General features: G+C 42.5%; 4 protein-coding genes across 4 annotated transcripts; 1 reads left to right on the forward strand and 3 right to left on the reverse strand.

Annotated features, from left to right (window-relative positions):
* Positions 1-962: 962 nt before the first annotated feature.
* Positions 963-5,335, forward strand: LOC135499930 (uncharacterized). The gene is made up of 11 exons (XM_064790992.1): positions 963-1,045; positions 1,619-1,680; positions 2,174-2,337; positions 2,616-2,705; positions 3,024-3,109; positions 3,230-3,276; positions 3,393-3,504; positions 4,036-4,230; positions 4,337-4,511; positions 4,719-4,838; positions 5,208-5,335. The coding sequence occupies exons 2-11, from the start codon at positions 1,626-1,628 to the stop codon at positions 5,286-5,288; spliced, it is 1,125 nt and encodes a 374-aa protein (XP_064647062.1). The 5' UTR covers positions 963-1,045; positions 1,619-1,625; the 3' UTR covers positions 5,289-5,335.
* Positions 5,336-5,359: 24 nt separating this feature from the next.
* On the reverse strand, positions 5,360-14,354 carry LOC135499931 (uncharacterized). Its single transcript, XM_064790993.1, has 5 exons — positions 14,069-14,354; positions 10,605-11,157; positions 10,254-10,363; positions 7,488-7,685; positions 5,360-6,828 (listed from the first exon to the last, which is right to left on the reverse strand). The coding sequence occupies exons 2-5, from the start codon at positions 10,622-10,624 to the stop codon at positions 6,740-6,742; spliced, it is 417 nt and encodes a 138-aa protein (XP_064647063.1). The 5' UTR covers positions 10,625-11,157; positions 14,069-14,354; the 3' UTR covers positions 5,360-6,739.
* Positions 14,355-18,172: 3,818 nt separating this feature from the next.
* On the reverse strand, positions 18,173-22,215 carry LOC135499605 (uncharacterized). The gene is made up of 2 exons (XM_064790476.1): positions 22,104-22,215; positions 18,173-21,926 (listed from the first exon to the last, which is right to left on the reverse strand). Exon 2 carries the CDS (start codon positions 21,825-21,827, stop codon positions 18,993-18,995), a length of 2,835 nt encoding a protein of 944 aa, XP_064646546.1. The 5' UTR covers positions 21,828-21,926; positions 22,104-22,215; the 3' UTR covers positions 18,173-18,992.
* Positions 22,216-23,362: 1,147 nt separating this feature from the next.
* On the reverse strand, positions 23,363-23,947 carry LOC135499431 (uncharacterized). The gene has a single exon (XM_064790176.1). It carries the CDS (start codon positions 23,945-23,947, stop codon positions 23,363-23,365), a length of 585 nt encoding a protein of 194 aa, XP_064646246.1.
* Between the last annotated feature and the right edge of the window lie 291 nt (positions 23,948-24,238).

Raw genomic sequence — 24,238 nt, forward strand, 5'->3', positions numbered from 1 at the left:
ACTTCCGTTCACGTGTATTCTGTAATATACTAGTATTTCAGAGTAAGTGGAGAACTACATGTTTGCTGAGCGTTAGCGCCGGCAAATTACCAAATCACTCACAAAAATTGGTTTATTATTCATCCGCCAAATTATAATAATTGTGAACAAACCTCACGTGTTCTCATAACTTGTTTTATAAACAATTCTACAATGTAGGCCTACTTATTGCTTCAAAATCGACAAAATCGTGCAAATAAAGAGAGATATTAAAAGCAGAACAAAAGATGGGCCGATTTTCAAAGTTTCTGAACATGTCACCATACAGGGCAGAGACATGTATTCATCCACAGGCGGAAGTGACACATAGTCCGTACTGAACTGTGAAGCTGTGGTAAATACATGACTGTGATGGGTGAAAGTGGATTTATTCTTCAATCTTTGGTGGATTCTTAATCTACAGAGCCAGGCCATAACGGGGATAAACTTTTTGATAATTAATTTAAGGAAATATTGTCTCACTAGCCAGTTTAGAACTTGTATTCTAATAGGCCCATATCAGTCCGCGAGTGACGATTTGATGGCAATGCTGTACACAAATCAACTTTTCTCAGGCAATCAGTATTGGAATGTTTTGAATTTTTACTATTATTTCGATAAAAGCCTCTTCACAACACATATAAAATTTGGTGGGAATTAAAGCACCCTTGGTATACTTTTTTCACCAACCTATATTCATTAAAATGTACACAGAATGTACACGCTGGCTAATAGAGGTCTCTGGCCTACATGTATAACTGACCTTGGTTTTTTTCCTTACAAACATTCAAATGAAAAGCATTGTTTTTATTCTACACCGGATGCGTATTGATGAAGAGCCAATCAAAAAAATGACTGAAACCAACCGAGGAGGCCGGCGACTTGATCAATGGGTTGTGAGAAGTGTGCCGAAGAACCCAGCCTGCCACCAAACAAATATATATTCAAGATGACTGAGATACAGATCTGTGACGGATTGATGCCAACCATCTTGTCAGTTCGTTTCTATCAAAGGCCAAGAGCAGAGGTAGGGAAGACGTATTCATATTTTTCGATCATAATTTGCCTTGTCAATGTAAAATTCCTACTGTCATTTACAACTTCGCTGACTGTATAGAACGGAGGACGTATCCCCCCAATTTAGACTTTTCAGTACTGCAGGCGTAAACGATGTACAGATAGCTATTTTGGAACTGTAAAGTATATACAACATGTTCGCATTAGTTTCGCGAGCCTAATACTTTCGCGTATCGGAGGTCAAATTGTGATATTATTGCCGCAAAGATTACTGACTAAATGGTTTTAATATTGGAGAGAACAAAATTTGTCGGCGAAGAAAATCTGAAAAATGGCTATTTTCGCTAAATTATTACATGGCCGTGAAAATAAATTGGTTTACGGAGCTGTTAGCTGAAATGTATTTCCTTGGTTTCCTGTAGTATCACTCTGAAACTGGATTTAGAAAGTCAGAGATATTACGAAAACCTTTAATTTTAACTTCGATCTTTCATCAAAGTGATTGAATGTCGATAAAAATTATATCACAATGAACTCTTCTAAAGTTACATGTTACGTTTTCTCGATTCATTATCATAAACAGGTTCAGCATGATCGCTTTCGTTGCTTTGGCAATCCTTCTGGCTGCTTCATGCGAAGCTGCAGGTAAGACAGTCACCCGGCCCCCTTCTCTCAGGATAAGCCTACTAAGGACTGGAGGAAGACGCATGCGTGAAGATGTAAAGTCGGCCTCTTTCTTGGCAAAATGTCCCGAGAGTTCAAGGGGGGGGGAGGATCTAAGCGTCAAACAGACATGTTAATATCCGATTCCACGAATAGGAAGGGAGTTAAAGTCCCGGTTAAAATTTATTTCCAAAGATTGAGGAAGATTTCAAACATCAACTGTTCGAAGAACATTAGATATAAGCTTACATGATTGTATGGACCAAAAATTCATTTCTATTTCTTCGCGAGTGTATGCGTGCGTGTGCTTTCCACCATGATGTGTGGGGCCGGGTTATTGAGACCAAGAATCAATACAAAAACAGCCTTCGATAACTCTTGCTAAGAGTCATGCATATTCTATACATGTAGCTTCATTTGTAAAGAGTACCTCGAAGTAACCGCGTATAACCGCCATGGCCGGCTATCTTTTCAGCACCAGCGCAGACCCAAGACCCCACCCGCCCACTCCGGTTGGAGATCGGCCTCTTCGCCACTGATGAGCTGATGTATGATTTCGTGAAGAGGCACCTCCTGGACAGGCTGGGGAGAACCCCAGATATCTTTCAGGCGGCAATGCTGTCCAATTACATTTACGGAGTAAGTTGGATTGCCGCTTGGCTTTCGCGTGAACTTTCAGTGAAATTTGAATATAACTTGCAATGCTTTTAGGCCTATACACACTGGCCGTCCGTGCAGGATTCGAGTTTTCATATCAACCGTATATTTTCTGACCATGATATAAAGCTGTGAAAGAAGGTAGCGCTCAATAAATTAGCAAGCGTTATCATAGATATTCCTTTTCCAAGATTCTATGGCAGTGTACAAAAATAATGTCGATTTTATATCTAAAAACGACCATTTTACTCCATTTCCAGTTACACACAGCATTCAGTGATCCAAGCATTGGTGACCTCAACATTCAGGTGGTCATCACACACTTCGAGGTGGTACCAGAATCTACTTGGGTACGTTTGAGACATTCGTACGAAAGCCCAGAAGGAGTCTTTCAAACTTCAAATTTCAAACTTCAACGTTGAAGTTTGAAGTTTGACGTCGCTCCAGGTCACTTCAAACTTCAAACTTCAATAAATTTTTACATAGTAATAAATTAGTATATATAGGGGTCGACTGACAAACCTGCAGTAGGCCTGCCTTCTTATCTTATTTTTTCATTCGGCCAGAGTTAGTGGGCCGGTGGTAACTTCACTAAGTACGTGGGAAACCAACACCGACCTGTAGCTGATTCGATTATCTGATTCGGATAGCGTCTCACTTTCTTTCAGAGGCAATGGACGGATCTCGGGTCTTTCTGTAAATACGAGAACACCAAACAAGATTTGGGTATAGATGCGGCCATCTTGATTGTAAGGTAGGAATCGCCTTGAAAATTTTGTCAGGGGCCTTCATGACTGACACGTTTATTCCTAGTCGCCCTTGACCTTGATTTTGGCAGTGACCTTGAGGGTGACCTTGTTATTTTCATTTCTAGGCGATCCGGTGAATCAGCCAAGCAAGTCGGAATGGGGAGGTCAGCTGGTACGTATGCAAATGAATATCATCAGTTTCCATCAACTTGCATTTTCGCTCTTGTTTTTTTCCCTTCTCGACATCTTTTTTTGCTTTATGCTGTTTTATTAGGGGATATTTTTCAGGTCGTAGTTACACTGACACACTTGGCTCAAACATGCACTGTGGCGTCATCACTGAGGATACCACATTGTCGTCTGCCTATAAAAGACTCATTTCTCATGAGCTTGGACACATGTGAGTAATTTCATCGTGAACTATACCAGACTAGGGCCTATGAGGTTAGGATTGTGTTCCGGGAAAGCGAGAAGCAAGCCCAAGGTCCATGCAATACAAAACATTGGGTGATATGAATAAACACTAGTAAATGCTTTTACTTCTATTTTGTACAGAAATGCCTAGTGTAAATGTACGTGAAGTTTTAAGTAAAAGCATTTACTAGTTTTTATTCATATCACCCATTGCAGGTCTTTGTACAATTTCGTGTCAGTGACTTGTCTGTCAACCAAAATCGGGGGATGCTGTTACCAGAACCCGGTTAGACCTGCAGTAACAAGAGGGACGACCACAATTTCCTGAATCCCTATCGCACATATACGGTATATATCCTTCGCGAGCCAAAATTGCATGCTACTTTGAACTGGTCACTGACCAGTACATACTCAAACATGTTAGCTACACGTTTGCTATTGATCTCGTTGTGACTTTGTTTGTGCATGTAAGCAGGATATTACATATTTGTAGCAAATTAGTATTTTAATCTTTTAGCATCGGTCTCATCGACCAGGGAGCTAAACTTCAAGGAAAATTGAAAAGAAGTCCGTATCACAAGAATTTGGCAGACAATAAAATATACCCGTATGATGACATGCGCTGTTCGTCCAATGACCTGAAGGCCATCATGGCAGGAAGTGGCGACACGTGGTCTGTGTGCAGCAAGGATAGGCTGAGGCTCCTGATGGGGTAAGGTGAAAAATATTCCATAATCATTATATTTTTTAGTTCACACCAACTTTTTTTAATGATCTCGAAGAACATGAAATTTGCTTGTTTTATTTCCAAAACGCAGATCGGACAAAAGCAAGGTCGCAGAGGGCATGCAGAAACCTGCTCTCCTACCGGACACTCGGTGGTTTATGGGAAACTTCATGACTCATACGGGAGAGCACTTGTGTAGGATAAATGTGGACAAGTATGACGCGGAGGGGACAAAGATCACGTATAAGGAAGTGCATTCTCGCCCCGTAAGTAAATGTATATACTACATTGAAATATAAAACGGCCGACTTATGCTAGCTATGACTACCTGTTTGTATACATATATGTCAAGACTACCAGGACTTCACCAGGATCACACTACAGGTACCAACACGACACCGTGTCTAGAGATGACTTCTTAACATGGGGAGGTTCCTCTTAATTCACCACTTTTCTTCGTTCTTACCCTATAGATCTGCAGGTTTGCCAAGGGTGAATGCAAAAAGACGTCCCCAATCCCAGGGACCAACTTCATTGGGGTGGCAACCTACGACGATTCTCCATTCGTCACTGGATTCAGGTGTCCAACTGGGGTAGGTATGGTAAGGACGAGCAGTGTAAATTCAATTTAAGATTTTAGAGGTATTTTAAAGAATAACAGACGAAGAACATAAAGTGCTACATACATGTACGGATGTAAAAAGGAGTCTCAATTTTAAGCTGCTGTTTTTTTTCAACTTCCATTTCGGGGTAGGGGTCGAGCTGATGTTAGAATTCTATCAAACTAGACTAGAGTGTTGTTTTAGGCAATGCAAAATGCCACCGTGGGAATAATTTTCGAGAAAAGCGTTACTATATATGTAACTGCTGACAGTATGCTATTGTTCGTAGATTTGTTTTTCAATGATGACATTTGCCGCTAACGAGTATGTTGACGTGTCACTAAATTTTCTTCGTTCCAGTATTGCCTTTATGGCGATTGCCTCAGTGGTAAGCAGTTCTCGGACAAGATGGCGGCCCTCACCAAATCGATAGTGAATTGAGAAGATATGAGCTCGTAACTTTACAAAATAAAGCTATTGAATATTTACTTGTTTTTTTGTTTTTTTTCTGCTTCACACAACTGACTGTCAGGAGGTCGTGAGTACGACCCTTAGAAGATTACGATTACGCACCGAATCGGTCTTGGTTGGTCTGCCGATGTGGTCGAAAAAAATTGACCCTACGACTTGCGATTTAAGTCACACGATGTGATAATCATTCGTTTGCGTCGGTCATCGCAGGTCGCAGCTGTGCTGTAAATTTCCGTGCCAGTTCATTTCTCGAATGTTCAAATCGCACACTACATATCACTAAAAATTACCAGTATTATCATCAGCGGAATTTACTCAAATTTCAGACGTATTCCTCTAAATAGTGCACGACCATATGACGCCAGTATGACGTGGTCTATAATCCAGACTTCAAGCGTCACTTTAGGGGCGTGGAGTATTGATCATTTGATATATATATACATTTAATCAAACGACTGCAACTTTTATCCATCCAGCATCAAATGGTTTATTTCCGAAGTTGGAGGGAACGTTTTAACGCATTGATTAGAAAAACATCGAACATGGACTTTGTACAAATAGCAGCGAATGTCCGTGATAGCAGCTGTTAACGATTTGTTGGCCTATAAAACATCACTCTATTGCCACACAAAGACGTTTGTTTCCGGATGTCGCGCGCGTCTATTCCAACCCTTGCGCCTCAAATTTTCTTATCGCAACAATTTCAAGCGAACGGTATCACCTGCCTGAACATGTAGTAGAATTCTTAACTTAAAAATGGATATGAAGTCGATTGGAATGTTCAGTAAGAACACGTCCTTCATACATTAATCTATATACATGACGTACAAGCTCCCAAATTGTTTTTAATTTTGCGAAGATTGTTTTCCTTCCGGAAGCGGAGACCGTTTCTCCGACAATACCTGTGCTGGAATCATTAGCAAACCACTTGGGCAGGGAATCAGACTCTATGCATAGAAAGATAGTATGAGGTTCTTACAATGACGAGAAGTAAGGCGATGTTATGTTCATTTGCGCACAATCCGTTTTCCTTGGTGTGAACGTAAACACGTGTTCGATGAAATGGTTTTATCGCATTGCATGCACATGTATGCCAGCAAGCTATACTTCCGAGATCATGACGAAATAAGTCTCGCCCTTCCTAACATTTTCCTAATCCGCGATTACAAAAAAACCCACGACAATAATGAATATTTATATACATTCTTTGCGGCAAGCAATCCTGTTGTGTTATCTATAATGCAGTGATCATAAAGATGTACTGGGTTTGTGCGGAGGTGCGGCGATTTGACAATTGCTTATTGCCAATTCCGCATTGGGTGTCTCCGTCATCACGAAGGCAGGTAAACTGCTCTGCCGTTTCGAAATGGTATGCTCGGCATAAAAGCCGATTGAGCCAATGGGAAATCGTCCTCTAATTGTCACGTGATGTTCGAGGCGCCATTTTCTCTGACCTGTCCCATGCTCTTCCGCTTTAGTTTGGCTTGCATCATCTTGTTTTTTCGGTAGCCTGAAGAAAGAGCAAGGCAGAAATATCAACATGAAACTTTTGTTCAATTCTTGCAATTGTTGCAGTCAATGCATGCAATCAAAAATATAAACAAGGCTCGCTTTTATATTTTTGATGCAATGTACTATCAAAGAGAGACTATAGACAGCCAAGTGGGTAAGATTATGTTACACAAGGTCGTAGATAGGTGTATCCACTTTCTCATTCACATCGGCTCCTCGTATGTAGAATACGTTGATTATTTTACCATTGAGTAACCAGATCCCTTTGCCCAGCTGAGCGTATCAGACATTTTGAGACCGCCAATTTAACGTCCAGCTGCTGCTATGGTATCAGTCGTTTTTTAACAAATAAGATTGAGGATGAGGGCTTGACCACTGTCATGACAGTGCAGAATGCTCAGTGACACATGAAGTAAAGTGGTCCGTAACTAACTTCGCCGACGGCGGCTTCTCTGTTTGTAATGCCACATTTCCTAAACAGTCCACCACCGAATGCCTGGATGACAAGGTCTTTTTAAAATACATGCTCTATCAAGGTGCTACTTCACTTGTTTGGGCTATTTGAATTTCTATTTAGGAGAGTAGATGGTGTAATTAAGCAATATCATGCTATCTTCATAGCAATAGTAATCCTGATGGAAGAAAAGAAACGCTTACTCTGAAAATGCTTCACTTTTTTGCTCGCGGCTGTGTGGATATTACCAACGCTGTAACTCTTATTGTATTTTCGGTTTTCGTTGGTGATGCTGAAAATCTGACTGCTTCCATTTTGAAAACTTCCGTTCTGTCGTCGCTGTCTCTCCTCTTTCAATTGTTTTTTTCGTCTGCGGACGGCGCGTTCGGCTATTTCTTCCACTGAAATTGGAGAGAAAAACTTTTCACCTAGTCAGTTGGTTTTTAGGCATGGGACCCGGTGTAACATCTGTGGTTGTTCCCCATGTGTCAGTGTTTCCAAACAATAGGCAGCTAGAGAGACCACGACTTTTCAATAGGGGGGATACACAGAAAAACTTGTCAATCTATTTTTGAGCGTTCCCAAACAATGAGGGGAAACACTCAAAAACAGAAACATTCAAAAACATTACACCGGTCCTCCACACAGATTGGCTAATTCTTATTTCAGGCACCTGTGATGAACCACGTTACCGATGCATTTCTGTCTCTATTTGATAATCGAGCATAGTAGGTCGTTGCAACCATGTACTTATTACATCACAATAAATGATGACAGCCACAGTATTTACGCATATCCGAAAGCAAAAGAGACCGGAACTAACCCCACAATAGAGCCTTTTGATATTGGCTGATTTCTGGTGTGCATGCCGGGGATGTAGAATCAACAATAACACCATTGATTGGACAATCCATTGGAACTGACCCAACTTTTGGGTTTTCAGATATCCCTGACCAGGGGAGCGTTTACCACTTGGGAAGTGCTAAAGCCCGCAGCACACTTAGCCGCCAACTTCGGCGTTCACTGGCGTTTTTTGCCGCAAGAGTCCTGAATGCCTGAAAAATCCCTAGTCTGCTACGAACAGCGTCGGCGAACGCGACTTGCCGCCACTTGCCGCAACTAAACGCCAAATATCTAACATGTTTGATTTTTGACGCGTGTCGCCGCGTTTGAACGCAAAAAGAAGCCAGGTGTGCTACGGATTGCCGCCTGAATTGGCGTCGGCGGCGAGGCTATGGCCAATCAGTATGCGTCTTGATGTCACATGATTTCAAAATGGCAGCCTAAAGTTGCGGAAAAGACGCTACTGGACGCCGATTCTGGGCAGGTGTGCTCTGACCGGGATCCACTGGCCGCCAACTTCGGCGTCGAGAGGCGTCAGCTGAACACTTCTTGTCGCCAAAGTTGGCGGCTAGTGTGCTGCGGGCTTTATTGAGACAGCCTATAGTCGTTATGTCAAGCAGCATTTTATTGATACCGTTATTAGTGTATCCGTGTACATAGACGTAGTGCATTGATTTGTTGAACATTTTCCGCTCTGTATCACTCATTTATTGACGAATGTTGATGAAATCTAAATAACAGCCCCTGCCGAAACCCCTCAAAATCGTCAAAACTGAAGGATTTCCCGACGTCTAACCCAAAAATTTCATTGTGTCACAAAATTAGATTTAAGAAAGTAACTTATGCTCAGCGGCCCAAATGGACGTGGACAGTTCCTTCCGAAAAGCCTGTAATGTTTTCGTTAGCCATGATATAGTGTATTAGAATGCTGCCTCTCGGAATCCAATGTGTACATATCGATGGTTTGTGGCAAAAGCATCAATCACCAGCTTAACATAAGACAACTACGGTAAGTAGTCCCTCATGGATTGTCACACATTCTAAGGGCGTGGTGTCGTCTGCGGCCTTCAAGTGGTTTTGCCTGGCGGGTGACTGTCAATAAACCCGAGCGATAATGTCACCATCGATCTCATTTGCTGGAAGAAAATCGGATCTGTTTTCTTGCGTTCATGCAAGAAGGACTATTGGGTAGATATTGGAGTGGTTTGTGTTGGTTTAAGAAACACCTAAAAGGGATACCAACATCTAGTGAGGTATGATACATTTTTGCCATCGCTGTAATACAGAGTGTGTGTATACACGCAGTTTACAATCATTGATAATTTCGACTCGACTTTTATTCTTTTTTTAAAATTGCATCGTAAGATTTTGGTACATGCACGTGTATCTTTATTGCTGGTTTTGAGGCAAAATGTTTCAAGCCACTTCAAGTCATTTGACTAGGATTTAGGGACGTTTGAATGCACAGACTATGACACAAAAAGGATGCTGATATCGTGTCTATCTGCCACACAGCAATTTATCCAACCTGGCCGGTTTCGATCTGCCATCCAGACGGGTGGACCAGCCTTGCCCCTCACCATGAGGAGAACTAATTAGGATGACGCAATGGACTGCGCAGAGAGTCTAGTTTCGATCCGGCCAGGTCGTACATTTGAATGATGTAAGTGATTATGAATGAACCCAATCATAAACAATGCTGTTCAGCAACCTAATATCATGAGGAAGGTTCGATTAAACCGCTCAATAGGATAGTTTATCAATGGTTAATCCGTTCCATAATCAAATTCATTATATACCACAGGTTCGATATCATGACAATGCATTTCCAATGACAAATGTAATGATAATCTCTTCTGAACAAGAATTCAACAATACGGTTCGTAGAACCATAATAACAGGTTTTCGAAGTACTGTAAATCGAAATATTTTCGTAGGCAATTTATTTTCGCGGATTTCAAACTCAATTCGCCAAAATAAAATTCGCGAAAAATAAATTTCGCGTAATTCGCGATAATATTTTTTGTTGAAGAAATTTGTAATCCGCAAGATAAAATATATCTATCTCGAAAAGTTTCGCGAAGTGCAGAGGTGCGGTTTGCAGATAGATGGGTAGATCAACTTACATTCTTTCATTTCTCTCTTGTCATCGATGTAGGATCCGCAGATACACAGTACCGTCAGGATCATGAAGAAGGCGATGACGACTGACGCCATGACCACCCCGATCATCGTACTGAAATGAGGTCAAACTTCAAGGTCAAGGTTAGCTGAAAGAAATGTCCGATTGAGTCGTATTTCTGTTCTATAGTAACTGAATAAAGAGATGTCTAGAAAACCTCTAAAACAATTATAAATTAAAAAAACCGGTCGAGGAAACAGTTCCGATGATATGGTCAAGATCAAGGTCATAGTTCAAGGTCAAGGTCAGCTAAACAAATATAGAGCCTTTATCTCAATATGAGACAACTACTTACTCGCTTAGATGAATCTCCATGACGACGCACTGGCAATAAATGAATAAAGACCTTTGGAAGGGTGAAAACGATGAAAACTCAAGTTCCTCTTTTGAAATTTACGAAAGCTAGAATAGAAGAAGTCATTTCCACACCCTTCCCTAAAATGAAATAATCCACGTATACATAATCATGTCGCCTGTCTCGTGTATCTCTCCTTAATATCCTAATTAATCCATTGCTAATTAGCAAAGATGGAATAATTTCTCATAAATTGGATGATCGTATGATGTAATATAACCGTTCTTCTAGAATTAATCCAATCTTGGATTTCTTGTCAAGCATATCTAGCTAATTTAGTAAGATCATGTTTGAATCTTGCGTGATATTCCTTCGTCCGGTGACGTCTTTAGAGCCATGTTTCGTCACAACGCCGCCGATTCGAAAACGAATCGTAACAATTCAACTGCGTGCTGTCAGAAAGACTCTACTGTGTCACCACAGATCGTTGAAGTTTAGATTGGTTTTAAATCGATCTCGGCTAGATTGGGCGCGACAGTTGCAGTCAAGTCTTCTGTAAAAGGAATGATAAAACATTTGATGAAATATTCTGAAAGTTCTCAAAAATATTTTATTGCTGCTCTGGACAATTCGTCAGACCTGAATATGCTATTTTGAATATGCCTGGGGTTTTATAGACCTAAACTAAATGCATAGTAAAGTATTAAGGTGGTACAATTATAGGCAGTTTACCGGTGTAGAAGTTTAAAATGTCCTAGGATAAAATGTCCGGGAACAAAGGATTCTATTATGCGCTGAGCTATTGACGGTCATTGCCTCTATAGAACCATATGCCATAATCTGTCAGAATACAATAGGCCCGGACACTTTTTCTAGGGGGGACACTTTTTACTTTTACACCGGCATTAATATGTTTCACTACTCGTTTCTGTACCGTATAAGATTCATTATTGTAACACATTACCTTATATTGTTTATGATCAGTACGATAGCTGATGAGGTTTTTAAAGCACTTACGACGTCATATTTCGAAAGTATTCTCTTACGTTGACGGCTTGCTGGATGAAGAAACATAACTGTTCACTAGCTGCCCCCGACGCAAAAAGCCTCCCCGCCCCGGTCAAAATAAAAACGACACCTTACTTTTTGCTTACAACGGACAGCGCATGCATTTTGAAAGTCAAAATGCGAACGACGCCGCCCAACCCTAATCACAACAGAGCGATATAATAACGATTTTGTGCATATTAAGTGCCTTGTTATCACATTCAGATTGATTTTCTTCTGTAATTTTTCTTTAAAGATTCAGCGAGACATGGTTGTCAATGTCTGGTATGCAGAATATTGGTCGCTCGTCGCTCTAAGGCGAGCGACGTAATTTCTTTTCAGTCGTATCTTTTTTTTCGATTATGAGGAAATGAGTGTGCCCTCCTTAAAAACCCGTGAGGGGTGGTATTAGTATGCTCAAATAGGGGGATATTTTGCCTCCCAATGCCTTGCAGAGGCATATCATCTTTTAGTAACTTAGTTTCAGGGTAGACCGGTCTGGCCCGTCCCTGCTCATTTCGTCAGCCTTGGCGGACTTGTGTCAGGGGCGTTGGTAAGCTTGAACACATTACAAATCGTTTATATCAATTACAAAATATCGCAGAACACTGATAGAAAAAAAGATGCGGACGAGCACTCTCCCGCTTGATATTCTCCGTATCGCCTTTGGCGAGTCTTGCCCAGAAAATGACAGCTTTGTCAGAAGTTAGTTAGAACGCAATCGGTTTCCATAGCAACGGTATTTTCGAAGTTTAATTTCCCGTGAAAGGTTGATTGTTATATACACTCACATGATAGGGTTATCATTATTGAGCTATTGTTTTTAAACAGAGTGCGAAAGATGTAACTGTAGGTAGATTATAAAGCTCTGACTGTTGAACACATTTTATCATTTATGCCGGTGAATTCAGCTGCAGAACCTTTGACCATTGGAGCTGGTTTAAGTGTCAGGCGGAGTGTCAGCTTCCGCCAAAATCATTTGACAAATCCGCGGTGCAAATAATTTTATTGGAAAACAGCCTGTCGTATCTGCCTTTCGCTGAAATCCTCCATGGTGCCGCAGTTCTTCATTTAGCGATTTCGTAATACGCTACCTGCATGTTCACACAAGACCAAAATTACTTCGGCGCTTTTATATCAGTCTTTGTACGTCAACTAGCAGTTTCCTGTGTCACAGTTTGGGTGTGTCCACGAATTCTCTTACCATCGGCAAGTTAAAATAATGTTGTCAACAGATTCGACTCTAAAATCGATATGGTTAAATCGCGCCATTGATCGAACAAGGGACACCCAGTCAAAATCGATACCATTTATATTTCTGTACGTAAAGCGCTCCGCCAATGAGCGATTTAAATCGTGCAGTCATGATCGCGTGCAGGGATCCCTCGTTTGCGGCGGTCATCGCACCTGGCTGCGACACTAGAGGAATAGATGATCGCAGCGACCTGTGACCAATATCAAATCCAGCGATTACCGGTTCTACCCGCAGATGAGAGATTTTGTGTCGCACATGGGCAATTATATAATCGCAAATTACAGTGACGAAAATCGCTCGCTTGTGCGGTCCTTCAAAACGCCTCGTAAACGAATGGCAGTTATCGCTGCGATCAGCGATAAAACGATCACTCGTCAGCGGGTAAAACTGGTAATCACCGAGGAGTCTGAGGATGATCGTGGCAGAAATCACACCAATTCGTGTCGCAGTCCCCTGCGATGGCCAAAGCAAACAAGCGATATTTGTCGATTGTGATCATGTCGCAGGTCGCTGCGACAAAAATCGCCTTAGGCTGCGGAGGAAAAGTACAGAAAAAGATAATGTGATATAAGGTATGATTAACATTGATCGGGTAAACAGGTAGTTAAAGGTTAGACGCCCTCGGGTAGTTTATTGATACATGTACGACTCCGACAAAGTCAACTCTTTGATACTAAATTAGGCTATTGGGGCTTCGTTCATTTCACCTGTGAGTGAACGATTTCTGCTTAAGTTTACTTTTGTCACTTACAACGATCATCGATATTTACCAAACAGATACCCTTCCGAAAGTTAGTCGGTTTTTTTTACAAATTCAAAAAATCTTCATTGACGACAAAATATGTGGAAAATTGTACATACAGATACCGGTATAACAACACAAGAGTTTTTCTCCTTTTTTTACTTAATCCTGCCCTGCCCTGCCCCGCCCACCCCACCCCCACCACCACCAACAACAACAACCCTGTTTACCTTCTGTCCTACTCAGATTTAACTGTCTGATGTGCCAATAGTGTTTGTTGGACCTGCTTGGCGATAATTTTCTTGAATGGAAAAAAAACTAACAACGAAATGAAAACTCCATCACTACAACATAAGCCTATAGCCGGAACACTGAATAATCGTCTCTTTTTATTTTGAGATCAAAAAGACGGTTACTTACCAAGACACGAGCTTCCAATTTACGAAATGAAGCCATAAGAATATCATACATTTTGCACTCAAAATGACGTAATATGTGTAATTAATTATTCCAAGTCACTGAACAACATGTATATGTCACTAACACGGAAAGAAGATTGATGTTGCTAAAAATTTGAACTTAAGTGTCTGATTCACTGAAAACCATGCAAAGAGATGCAGTTGCACGCAGATTACGGAACTGTTCCAAGCCGCGCCTGTCCTCCGTAAGTCCCTACACTTGTCTTGTTGCGCATCGATATAACACTGATCAACATCCGTGTCTATTGTGACAAGCGCTGTAACAAGGGAGCTATTGGCGGCACTTGCTTGGTCAATCGGTAACCTGATTTCTTGATAGATTTTTATCGATATGTTCTATTTATGTGCACGTGGTGACTTTGATCTGAGGTCTGACGCTGGTTCGTGGTTAAGGTAAGGATTTCACGTAGGCTACATGTCAATAATCCATGTAATGATATATAAAGTCATGTGTAACAATCAACTTAATCTCTAAAAGTTTTATAGAAAATAAGCCCGTTGGCTTCGAGGGTCGCAGCTAGTGACGCTGATGATGGTAAAAATACTTCATTCTCTCTCAAACTGAGTAATTCGCAGCAACACTAGGCATTGTAAGATTTTAGAATCAATGTCAGACCAGTCCATGTATAATTCATTAGCTCATTTAGACATATAGGCCTCCTCCACAAAAGTGCAAAACGAAACGGCTAGGCTATGCGTCAATTATAAGGGGTGCTAAAAGCTTAAGGTTAGCTGCTCCCAATAACTCATCCTTGAATCAGTTGACAACACATGAGCAAATTTTCACAATCCAGGAATGAAATTCTTCTGAAAAGAAAAGTTTTTTATGACCATGCGACCGACAGGACGTCGTTCACGCTCTGCTTTTTGGTCGTGACGTCATAAAAAAAAACAACGTTCAGGTATGCGCCCCAGCGACCAAATCCCGGCGCGCATTGCGCGAACAATCCATGACGTCATTTTCTCCGTAATCGTGGAACGCAAATTTGCCGAGCGGTTCGATAGGACTGCGTGAAAAACTTACTGCAAATGGATAACAAGGTGTAAAGGAATTGATACGAGGTAAGGAAAGATAGTGTAATAACCCATAGATGTGTGAAGCCGATTTTTAGACAAAATCAATGTTGCTTGACAGATTGGAATATCATGAGTTTTGACCAATGAGATTTTTGTTCGCCTTCTTGGATACCACGCCTTGGCGCCGCCGTGTGTTGTCGACCCGGGGTTGCCATAATCTAGTTTGCTATTTCCTCTTTTTCAAATCGGTATGATTTGATTATCCTTGTGCGTTAGGTAGAACTGACTCCAACTATGGAGCTTGAAGCATTTGGAATAGATGCCCCTGGTGCTTGATGATATAGAATTTTGTTGGCTTTTTATGGAACGATCATAATTCCACCTCAGTTTCAGATGATGCTCCAAACCTTTATTCTCAGATGATGAATTCGAAGTTTTTGATAATCTACCACAAAATAAAATGACTGTGACGAAAGTAGACCGGGGCGTGAAACTGAAGAAATGGTCTCATGTCCAGGATGAGATTCTCCACAAGTTGAACCAGGGGGACGATGACACTCGTTTTAACATACACTTTGGACCACAGGTAAGAATGAGCAGGTGGGGCTCGTTCGTCTACATGTAGCTGACAATTCGAATGTCATTTTGCAAATGCCTCGACAGAAATTAGATCAAATGCCTAAGGTTCAGCAGGTACTATTGCAGTTTAAAAATTATGAAAGAAAATATTGAGCTGAGAGCTCAGCGTCAACTAGGACATAATTAGCTCTTTGAACAATATTGGACGACTGTAATAAGTAGGACTAGTAGGAGGAAACATACGCTGTCGTAGATAGTCGCCCACTCGATCACGTGAATATACGTGTATATAGCAGGACTACCGGGAATCGAACGACCTTGTTAGCAGTGTCAGGCGCGGATGCTTCCATTGCGCCATCACGATCCGGCAGCCAATATTGCATTTATCGGCCTAATTGGCCTAGTTTCATCAACATCAAGTACATGTGTATCATATTGGGGAGGCTGCCCATTAAACTAAATTAAATCGTATCATGTTCAGTGCCCTTCTTTTATAAAGCTAAACATTAGCACATGACATTAATATTTGCCACAAATATTGTTACATCGCCATAACATTGCTTTTGCGTTTATGCTGACAAGTTTAATGCCCTGTAGTCTACCTTATGGCCTTTGGCATTAACAACATAGTCTAAGTATTGCAGTGTATTATATTGATATTTGATATAAACAAACTTTGTCGTGACCAGTGTATGTATCAACTTTCGTTGATGTACTGGCAATGGGGATCACAGCGAACTATACACCTATGCTTGAAAATGTCAGAGCTTAGACCGAAAAGGTCTATTAAGATCAATTAAACATTGATTCTAAATCCAATTTTTTATTTAAGAGGCTGTTCATTACCAAACAATTGTGTTTATCACTAAAGTTATAAGTCAATTCTTATTTTCAAGGTGCTTGGTTAAATGCTTAAGGATAAGTTCTTTTTCTTGTACATGTTTAAGGTTTTAGCTGTTCAGGTGTGAATTTTGAAACTGTCACATTGAATATAGTATTCGGCAATCTCAAAATTCACTGCTGCCAATTGCAAAATCAATCACTGAAGGGAGGGTCAACAAAGTCAACTTCGCTTCGTCAATGTTTTTTCGGTTTTTAGCACAATTGTTACCATCTTCAAGCACTTGAACCAGTACGACCAACTTCCATACGAGCTTGGATAAAATTTCCATCCCCGTACGAGCCTGGTGGGGTGTTTGTTGTAAAGTACTTTACATCATTCCCCCCTTCGGACAAAGATGGATCGTCCTCGATCCTACTTAGCGCTTCATGCGTCTCAGTACCGAACTACAAATCCAGAGCTCGCATCGCGTGGGAAGGTCGCCAGATGTATTGTACGCGCCGGTCACCGATCCAAAGATTGACCGCGCTCAACGTTGCTTAACTTCCACTCTGGGGCCAACGCGCCAACCACTGGGCCATAAAGGAATTCCCTCATGGCCGGCGGGTTAAGCCGTGCCATATACATGTACCTGGAGGTACTATACATTTGTCACCCACCATTAAAATGGAGGCATCGTCCACGTCCACCTTTGCCGAAATCAATGGTCATTCAATTTAAAGTATTTTTCGTTTTAGCACGAGCATACGTTCAAACACCCGAACCCGCTAAGATGTATGACCAACTTCCATACGACGATGGGTGAGGTGTTTGTCACCCACCACGGCAAGGGAGGCGCCAACCAAATCAATGTATGGTCACTGATGAACTCGAGCCAGGAAATCAAACTGCAAAAGTACGGGTGAAATGCTCGGAATCATCTTCCTTTGAAGGAAATCGATTAAAATATTCGTTATCATTTGCATACTTCCTTAATGGAAGTACGAAGCCGGAGTAAATCTAGCTTCGATCGGTACAGCGACCATCTTTGCACGACTGGTAGGTGGGAGCACCTTTTGACTGAAGAATACGCAGTATTTTTGAAAATTATTTGAAAAAAATTGTGATCCTTTGTTTCAGAATAAAAAATGAAGCTCATGTCAACATGCAAGAGCTAATGTTCATACCCCGCCACAGGGTAAGTAGGTTTGATAAGCATAACACTGGATGTTGATGGTAAGTTGGCTTTGTAATCATCAGTGCAGAATGTGTATCATTGCTTCTAAGTTTGCTGCACGTCCGCAGCAAGAAAGAATTTTAGGCGACCATTGGCAGCCCGATCTCCAATGTAGTGCCGATCAGGAACTAACGTACGGGGTACGCGTTTTGAACTTGCCGCGATAGTGCCATCGTCAGTTGCAGCGCAGCGCAGCTACACTGTCTTGTAGCCAGGTTTTTGGTTTCAAGCGGACGCTTCGGTTTGTCGTATCGGGATAAATTGCTTCCTCAATACATTATTTTGTGTGTTTCAGGTATTTGTAGCATTCTGCCAGGACATGACGCTCAGGGTCTTCTCCGATGTTGTTCACAGCTTCCAAGAGATGAATAGAACGCGGATGGCGAGAACGGTTACTAGGTTAGTAATGTACCGCTGGAGTTTTATTTCAAAGTAATCTGTTACTCGTACATAATAGCATTTATTAGCGTAAACACGTCTTCAGAATTGACTCTGAATATCTGCTCTTTATCAGTTTATGAAACTCAAGCAAATTACTATTTCGAAATGATACAATATCGAAAACAAATAAAGACTGCAAATTTGGAACCTTAAAAAGGCTAAAACGATGCTTTTTTTAAAGGGCAGCTCAATATAGATATGTTCAGTGATTTCCTGTCATAACTAAGACGAACAAAATGACGCCTCATTAAGCTAGCTTTGAACTCCTTTTAGCGGAAGGAGACGCATGGCAATTCGCCAAGGCGTGCAATCTTCTATTGCATATGACATGCAGGGGTACCACATTAAATGTATGGGGCGCTGTCATGTATTAGAGAGGTTTCAGGACCTCATTGTTAATACAAACAATTTTTGGACTTGTTTGATAAGCACTTCTAAATTCGCATTCAAGACATGTATATTTTGAGACGAAAATCAAAAAACAACCAGCCAGAACTGCTAACTGGCTAATGCACTTTGTGCGTCAGCAAAGCTTGAAAATGCCATGTTCATTTGATAGCTAATGATACTTTTGACGGTTACATACTTTTTGTATGTCAAGTCAAGTTGTCAAAAGATATCTGCTCACCAAATTACAATCAACCTTCCAGACTTACAGTCCCCAAGCCGTAGATTTGCATAAACTGTTATGGAGGCCGGGAGACGGCGAGGAAAAACGGTATCCCAACCACTCCCTTCGTGCAGGTTCCAGTCCATGAAACTACCTTGATATTAGTTTTGTCCCTTGTTGCTGTTTTGAAAACGCAATCCGTATTCATATTCATCTTGGTGTGGTTCACCCGTCTCTGTGAAAGCGTAGTAAACGACAGCCCTGTGTAGAGGAGGACGTGTTCGAGAATAGACAGTGACCTCTTCCACGTCCTCCATGCAGGTTCCCCTCTTTTCATTTCCGGCGATGCTGTTTTCGTCTTCGCCTTCGAATGGCATGCTCCAATCCTCGCCTAAATCACCGGTTCCTGGTGATTGAGGGTGTGTACGAGAGTATACAGTAACTTCATCGTAGCCTTCGCTTCTATGACAGTGCTTCTTTTCATCCAAGTCGCCAAGTTGTTGTTCAAATTCCAAATGTAGTCGCTCCCTTAACTCTCCAGATTCGCTCAGCTTATCACAATCAGTTTCCTTGAGATAGATGCGCCGGACGAACTCCCTCATCAACATTGTCACCCGTAAAGCCTTTCCTGGGTCAACTCTAAGACCTCCTAGTGTGTTGACATCATGTTGCCAGAACAGAGGTAGAAAACCTTGGGAAAGACAGTACTCTAAGTCGCTGTATATGGTATAGACCATCTCAATCAAGCTCCTATCATTCTGTAAGAAATCCTCAACGTTATGAAGGAAGACCGTCTTCAATAGGTAGCTCGGAACATGCTTCTCCACGTTATGGAGGATACCGTCACTCTCTCTCAACATTATCCTGCAGACCTCTGGGTCACGAAGGCACTTGGCTGCAATGTATGCATCCTTCACCCTTGGTTCTAGACTTGCGATGTGTTCAGTTTCGAGATGCGGGCAGGAGATACGCCAGAGCTTTATTCGGTCTTCTTCACTGATCTCTTGGGCGAGGGAGCTCTTCCTATGAGGCGGCTTGGCCACGAGAGCAAATCCTCTAGATTTCAACGCTTCTTTGTCCATCATCCAAGTCCTCTGGGTCAGATACTCCGGCCATTTATTCTCGAAGAACAGAACTGGAACTAAGTCTACTGAGACCAGTAATTTGTTGCCAGTGTCTTGCTCCAACCACTCGACTTTCAGTTCGGTGTTTGCCTGGCCGCCTCCCTGTACTATAGACATAGGGGAGGACAATGATTGATACTGGTCCAGTAGGTTTTTGTCCCGAAGATATTCAGAAAACTTATCGTGAAATGCCTTGCTGCCTCTTCCAAACAGTAAAGATTCTGCGGAATCGGTTTCATCGACTTTATAGAATTTGTAACCATCTTTGAAATCGATTATTTCACCTGCATTTCGAGGAAAGAACTTCAAAGTGAAATCAAATTCGTCGGGGAGACCGACTTTGGTTCCCTCGGCTGCGCTGCCACATGCCTTCCTTGCAACATAACCTACTTTAGTTAAGACAGATTTTACTTCTTCATTATAATCCTCAACGAAACCGTCGACATCTTTGTTTATACAATCCTTTACATCCATCGCCCTCTTCCCAGAAATTGAACTCACACTTCCTATGCCTGGGCATTGAATCAGTTCCGAGACTCTAGGAAGAGTCAAATGGAGGTCTTCTGCTAATGAAACTGCGTCTGTCATGAGCAGAGTTTGATCAAACACACTGTAATCAACAGCATCCCTCAAGACTAAGTAACTCTGGGCGTTCTTCAGGCGTACGTTGCAGCCTTTAGCCAGAATGAGGGCCATGCGGAGGCTATCTGTGTTGCCTATTGACTCAGGGTCTATTGTGCTCAGCATGGGCTCACATACATCGTTAGGACAATCCTTTGCCAGCATGCATGCGACAAGCTGAATCAACTCGCCATGACCTGCAGAAATCGAGTACTTCAGCATATCCATGAACGCAGTTCGTTCAACACCTTCTGCGGCACCGGCGGCTAGAAGGACTTTGAAAACATCCGCATGTCCTCCCTTACAGGACATCGCCAATGGTGTTTCTTTGAAGATGTTGTCAGACGCATGGATCTCCGCGCCGGCATGAATCAGGAGTTTAGTTATCTCAACGTGACCAGAAACAGAAGCCCATATAATCGGTGTCATTCCCCGTACATCAGGCTTGTTACAGGATGCGCCGGCGTCGACTAAGCACTTCACAATGTCACTATGAGATAATATAACGGCCATTATTAATGCCGTCTCGCAGGCTCCAGGTTCATATTCAGCATCAAGATCTACTCCTGCCTTTACCAAGCATTTAACTACCTCGCTATGGCCGTTATACGAAGATATGGAAAGGACTGACTGGCCCAGAGTGTTCTTTGCATTGATGTCAGCTCCTCCGTCAACAAGATACTCCACAATGTCACTGTAGCCATTTTCTGCGGAAACGTACAAGGCTGACTTACCATCCAAATCATCGCAATTTACGTAGGCTCCCCTTTCAATCAGCAGCCGCGCTACTCCAGAATGCCCGTTGCATGCCGCGGCCAATAAAACATGAATATTGTTTGTGATATAGTATACAGAAGCGCCCGCATCAGCAAGAACACGTACAACTTCTGTGTGTCCAAGGGCACTGGCTACCCACAGTAGCGTGGCGCTCGTTGACCATACCTCATCATCGTCACCATCATCATCTGATGATGATGACGATTCGTCTTCATGACATGGAAACTCAACAATGTCAAGAAAAGTTGTAAACATTGTGCTTACATACCGCACCTTGACACTTACTTCAGAGTCAACCTCGTAACCGTATCGGCATGAGATAAGTTCTCGCACAGCCTTGTCACGCCCAGTGACTACCGCTTTGTAAATTGGAAGCAGCCCTGCGCTGTCCGGTGTCCTGGAGTAAAGTGAGAGGATACTCTCCCCCAGCGCAACTACGTCGATCTGTTTGCTTGGATCCGTCGACATATTCATTACCGAACACGATTCCTTCCGCGCTTTTGCTGCACAAACATACGGTATCACTCTAAACCTCACAGTGTAGCTTTCAAGTGGATCTCAACACGATGATACCTGCAAGACGGTATTCAGCGTCAGTAAATAACATTGCAACACAAAGAGAAAGTAAAACGTCTGTCCATGACTGCAAGTATGATATACGTATCCAAAGCGGTGTTCGGGCAATAGAGGATTATCTTTGGTACAGGAAAATGAATATCTCAGGAACGCTTGTATGTAGGCTACACGTACCCGTATCCAACTTGTAGTGAGCACACTTGTTAAACACAGCAGCGAAGCACTGACAAACCAGTGGAGTAGATATCCTGAATCAAAATGTTCAGATCAATACATCCAGACATGATTTGTCTCGAGACGAGCCCGATGGGGATGAAGTTTGTCCTGAATATGTGTTGTGTTATCAGTGTGCAGGCATTCCCAATAGCGCGGCCCGGATAGTCAATTACATGGAAAAAGCTCTACCTAGGCGGCAGTCTCGGGGAAACCCCACTTTATGTACACACCGTGTGCATGTCTACCAATGAGCCCCGGAATGTTCACGATGGCAAGCGATGCAGCTGCTTGTATTTAGCTGTCCTCCAACAGCGGGACTTTTTATCGTTACTAAAATACACTCGATCTTTGTGAGAGTGTGTTTTAGAAACCATTCAAATACCAGCTACCTAGAGTAACGGTGTCTTTCTTTCTCTTTCTTTCGTTCACCACGTTTTAGACAGTTAGTCCGGATTTTATTATAAAGTCGGTGGTCCTGCGTAGCTGCTGGAGATCTCCATATAACTGGTCATGGATTCGTGCTCCCTCTGGCCAGGTCTCCTTCCTCAGGTCTGCAAAACTTGAGCATCTTCCCAGTATGTGCTCAGCAGTCATGGGCTCTTGGTTGCATATGCAGGTGTCGCTCTCGCCGATGCGGAATTTGGTGAACAGGTGGTGTTTTAGCCTGTTGTGTCCGGTTCGCAGGCTGAATATTAGGACCTGCTCCCTTCTTGTCAGTTGGTAGAAGCAGTCTCCTTCATCATGTTTAGGATGCTCTTCCTTCCGCTTCTTCCGATATCCTTGTTTAAGTTCGGTTTTGGCCTCGCTGTAGGAAAGGGATAGGTCGCATGTGTCTTTTTTGCCTCCCTCCTTGGCTAGTTGGTCCGCCTTTTAGTTCCCCTTGACGTTGCAGTGGGCTGGAATCCACTGTAGAACTACTTTTTCCTACTTGAATAGAGGTCTTTCAATGCTTTGAGGAGGTCGTTGTTATCTTCCTTTCTGGGATTTTGCAGAGATTTCAGGACTGAGAGGGCGTCAGTGAGGATGACTATGTTCCGTTTGGTCTTGTGTCGCTTCTGCATCAGTCTCTTGGCTGCCTGTTTAATGGCAGTTGCCTCGGCTCTGTAGTTGCTCGAGTATCTGCCCGTTGGTATAGCTATAGCCTCCTCCTGGTCTTTGTACTTGATAAGTATGCCTCCACCTCCATCTCTTGTTGCTTGAGTGGCTGAACCATCAGTCTAGACGTGAGTCCACTTCTGGTTTGGGTATTGCATGTGGATGTGCTCCATTGTCAGGGCTCTCCGTATCTCATCTGTCTGAAGGTTCTTGCTCAGGATACCTGGGACTGAGTCCCTGATGTCCTGTGACATTCTGGGGTCTAGTGTTGGTTTGGTTCTGCTAGGTGGTAAAGTTCTTGGTATACTGATTTTCAGCTCTGGATGATTTTGCTCCAGGGTCTCGCTCTGGTTAATGAAACTGCTGCGCTTGAGCCTTTTCCGGGAAACTTTCTTGACACGCTGGTGCATTGGGTGGTTTGTCAGCCTTTTGAACTTCTCGGCTTGGATCATCACTTTTACATCCCTCCGATCTTGTGATGGTTGCAGTTGGGCTATGGTCTCCATCGCTGTTATTGGTGTTGACTTCATGCCTCCAGTGATGATTCTAGCTGCTTGGTTCTGCACACGATTTAGCTTTTCGGTGTTGGATTTTGCAGCGTTTGTCATGGCAGTAGTCCCATACTCCATCACTGGCCTGATTCTCCCAACATAGAGTTTCTTGAGGACGGTCACGTCAGCTCCCCATCGGCTACTAGACAGTTTCATCATGAGTGAGAGTCGTCTTTTTGCTCTGGTGGTAGTGTTCTCTATGTGGATTCTCCATGTCAGTTGGGTATCAAAGGTCACTCCCAGGTACTTTGGGGACTGTTCTTGTTTGAGTGGTATCCCATTGAGCGTTAGGTGGGTCTTCTGTTGCTTTGTTGAGAGGGAGAAGATCGTGTGGGCTGTCTAGTTTGCATTCACAGTAACAAGCCAGGTTTCAGTCCATTTCTGTAAGGTGTTCAGTGCTGCTTGTATCCGTGATCTTGCCACATCCAGCTTTCTTCTGTGCACCAT

This window comes from Lineus longissimus, chromosome 15 (genome assembly GCF_910592395.1).
Source record: "Lineus longissimus chromosome 15, tnLinLong1.2, whole genome shotgun sequence".
In the NCBI taxonomy this organism is placed as follows: Eukaryota; Metazoa; Nemertea; class Pilidiophora; order Heteronemertea; family Lineidae; genus Lineus; species Lineus longissimus.

Excerpts from the sequence above, each read along its gene's own strand:
- LOC135499605 (XM_064790476.1), bottom strand. The coding sequence starts at position 21,827 with ATGAATATGTCGACGGATCCAAGCAAACAGATCGACGTAGTTGCGCTG.
- LOC135499931 (XM_064790993.1), bottom strand. The coding sequence starts at position 10,624 with ATGGAGATTCATCTAAGCGA. Across the intron at positions 10,364-10,604 it reads ATGGAGATTCATCTAAGCGA|TACGATGATCGGGGTGGTCA; the intron begins GTAAGTAGTTGT and ends ACCTCATTTCAG. Across the intron at positions 7,686-10,253 it reads CAAGAGAGAAATGAAAGAAT|TGGAAGAAATAGCCGAACGC; the intron begins GTAAGTTGATCT and ends CTCCAATTTCAG.
- LOC135499431 (XM_064790176.1), bottom strand. The coding sequence starts at position 23,947 with ATGAAACTGTCTAGTAGCCGATGGGGAGCTGACGTGACCGTCCTCAAG.
- LOC135499930 (XM_064790992.1), top strand. The coding sequence starts at position 1,626 with ATGATCGCTTTCGTTGCTTTGGCAATCCTTCTGGCTGCTTCATGCGAA. Across the intron at positions 3,277-3,392 it reads CGGAATGGGGAGGTCAGCTG|GTCGTAGTTACACTGACACA; the intron begins GTACGTATGCAA and ends GATATTTTTCAG. Across the intron at positions 4,839-5,207 it reads GATTCAGGTGTCCAACTGGG|TATTGCCTTTATGGCGATTG; the intron begins GTAGGTATGGTA and ends TCTTCGTTCCAG.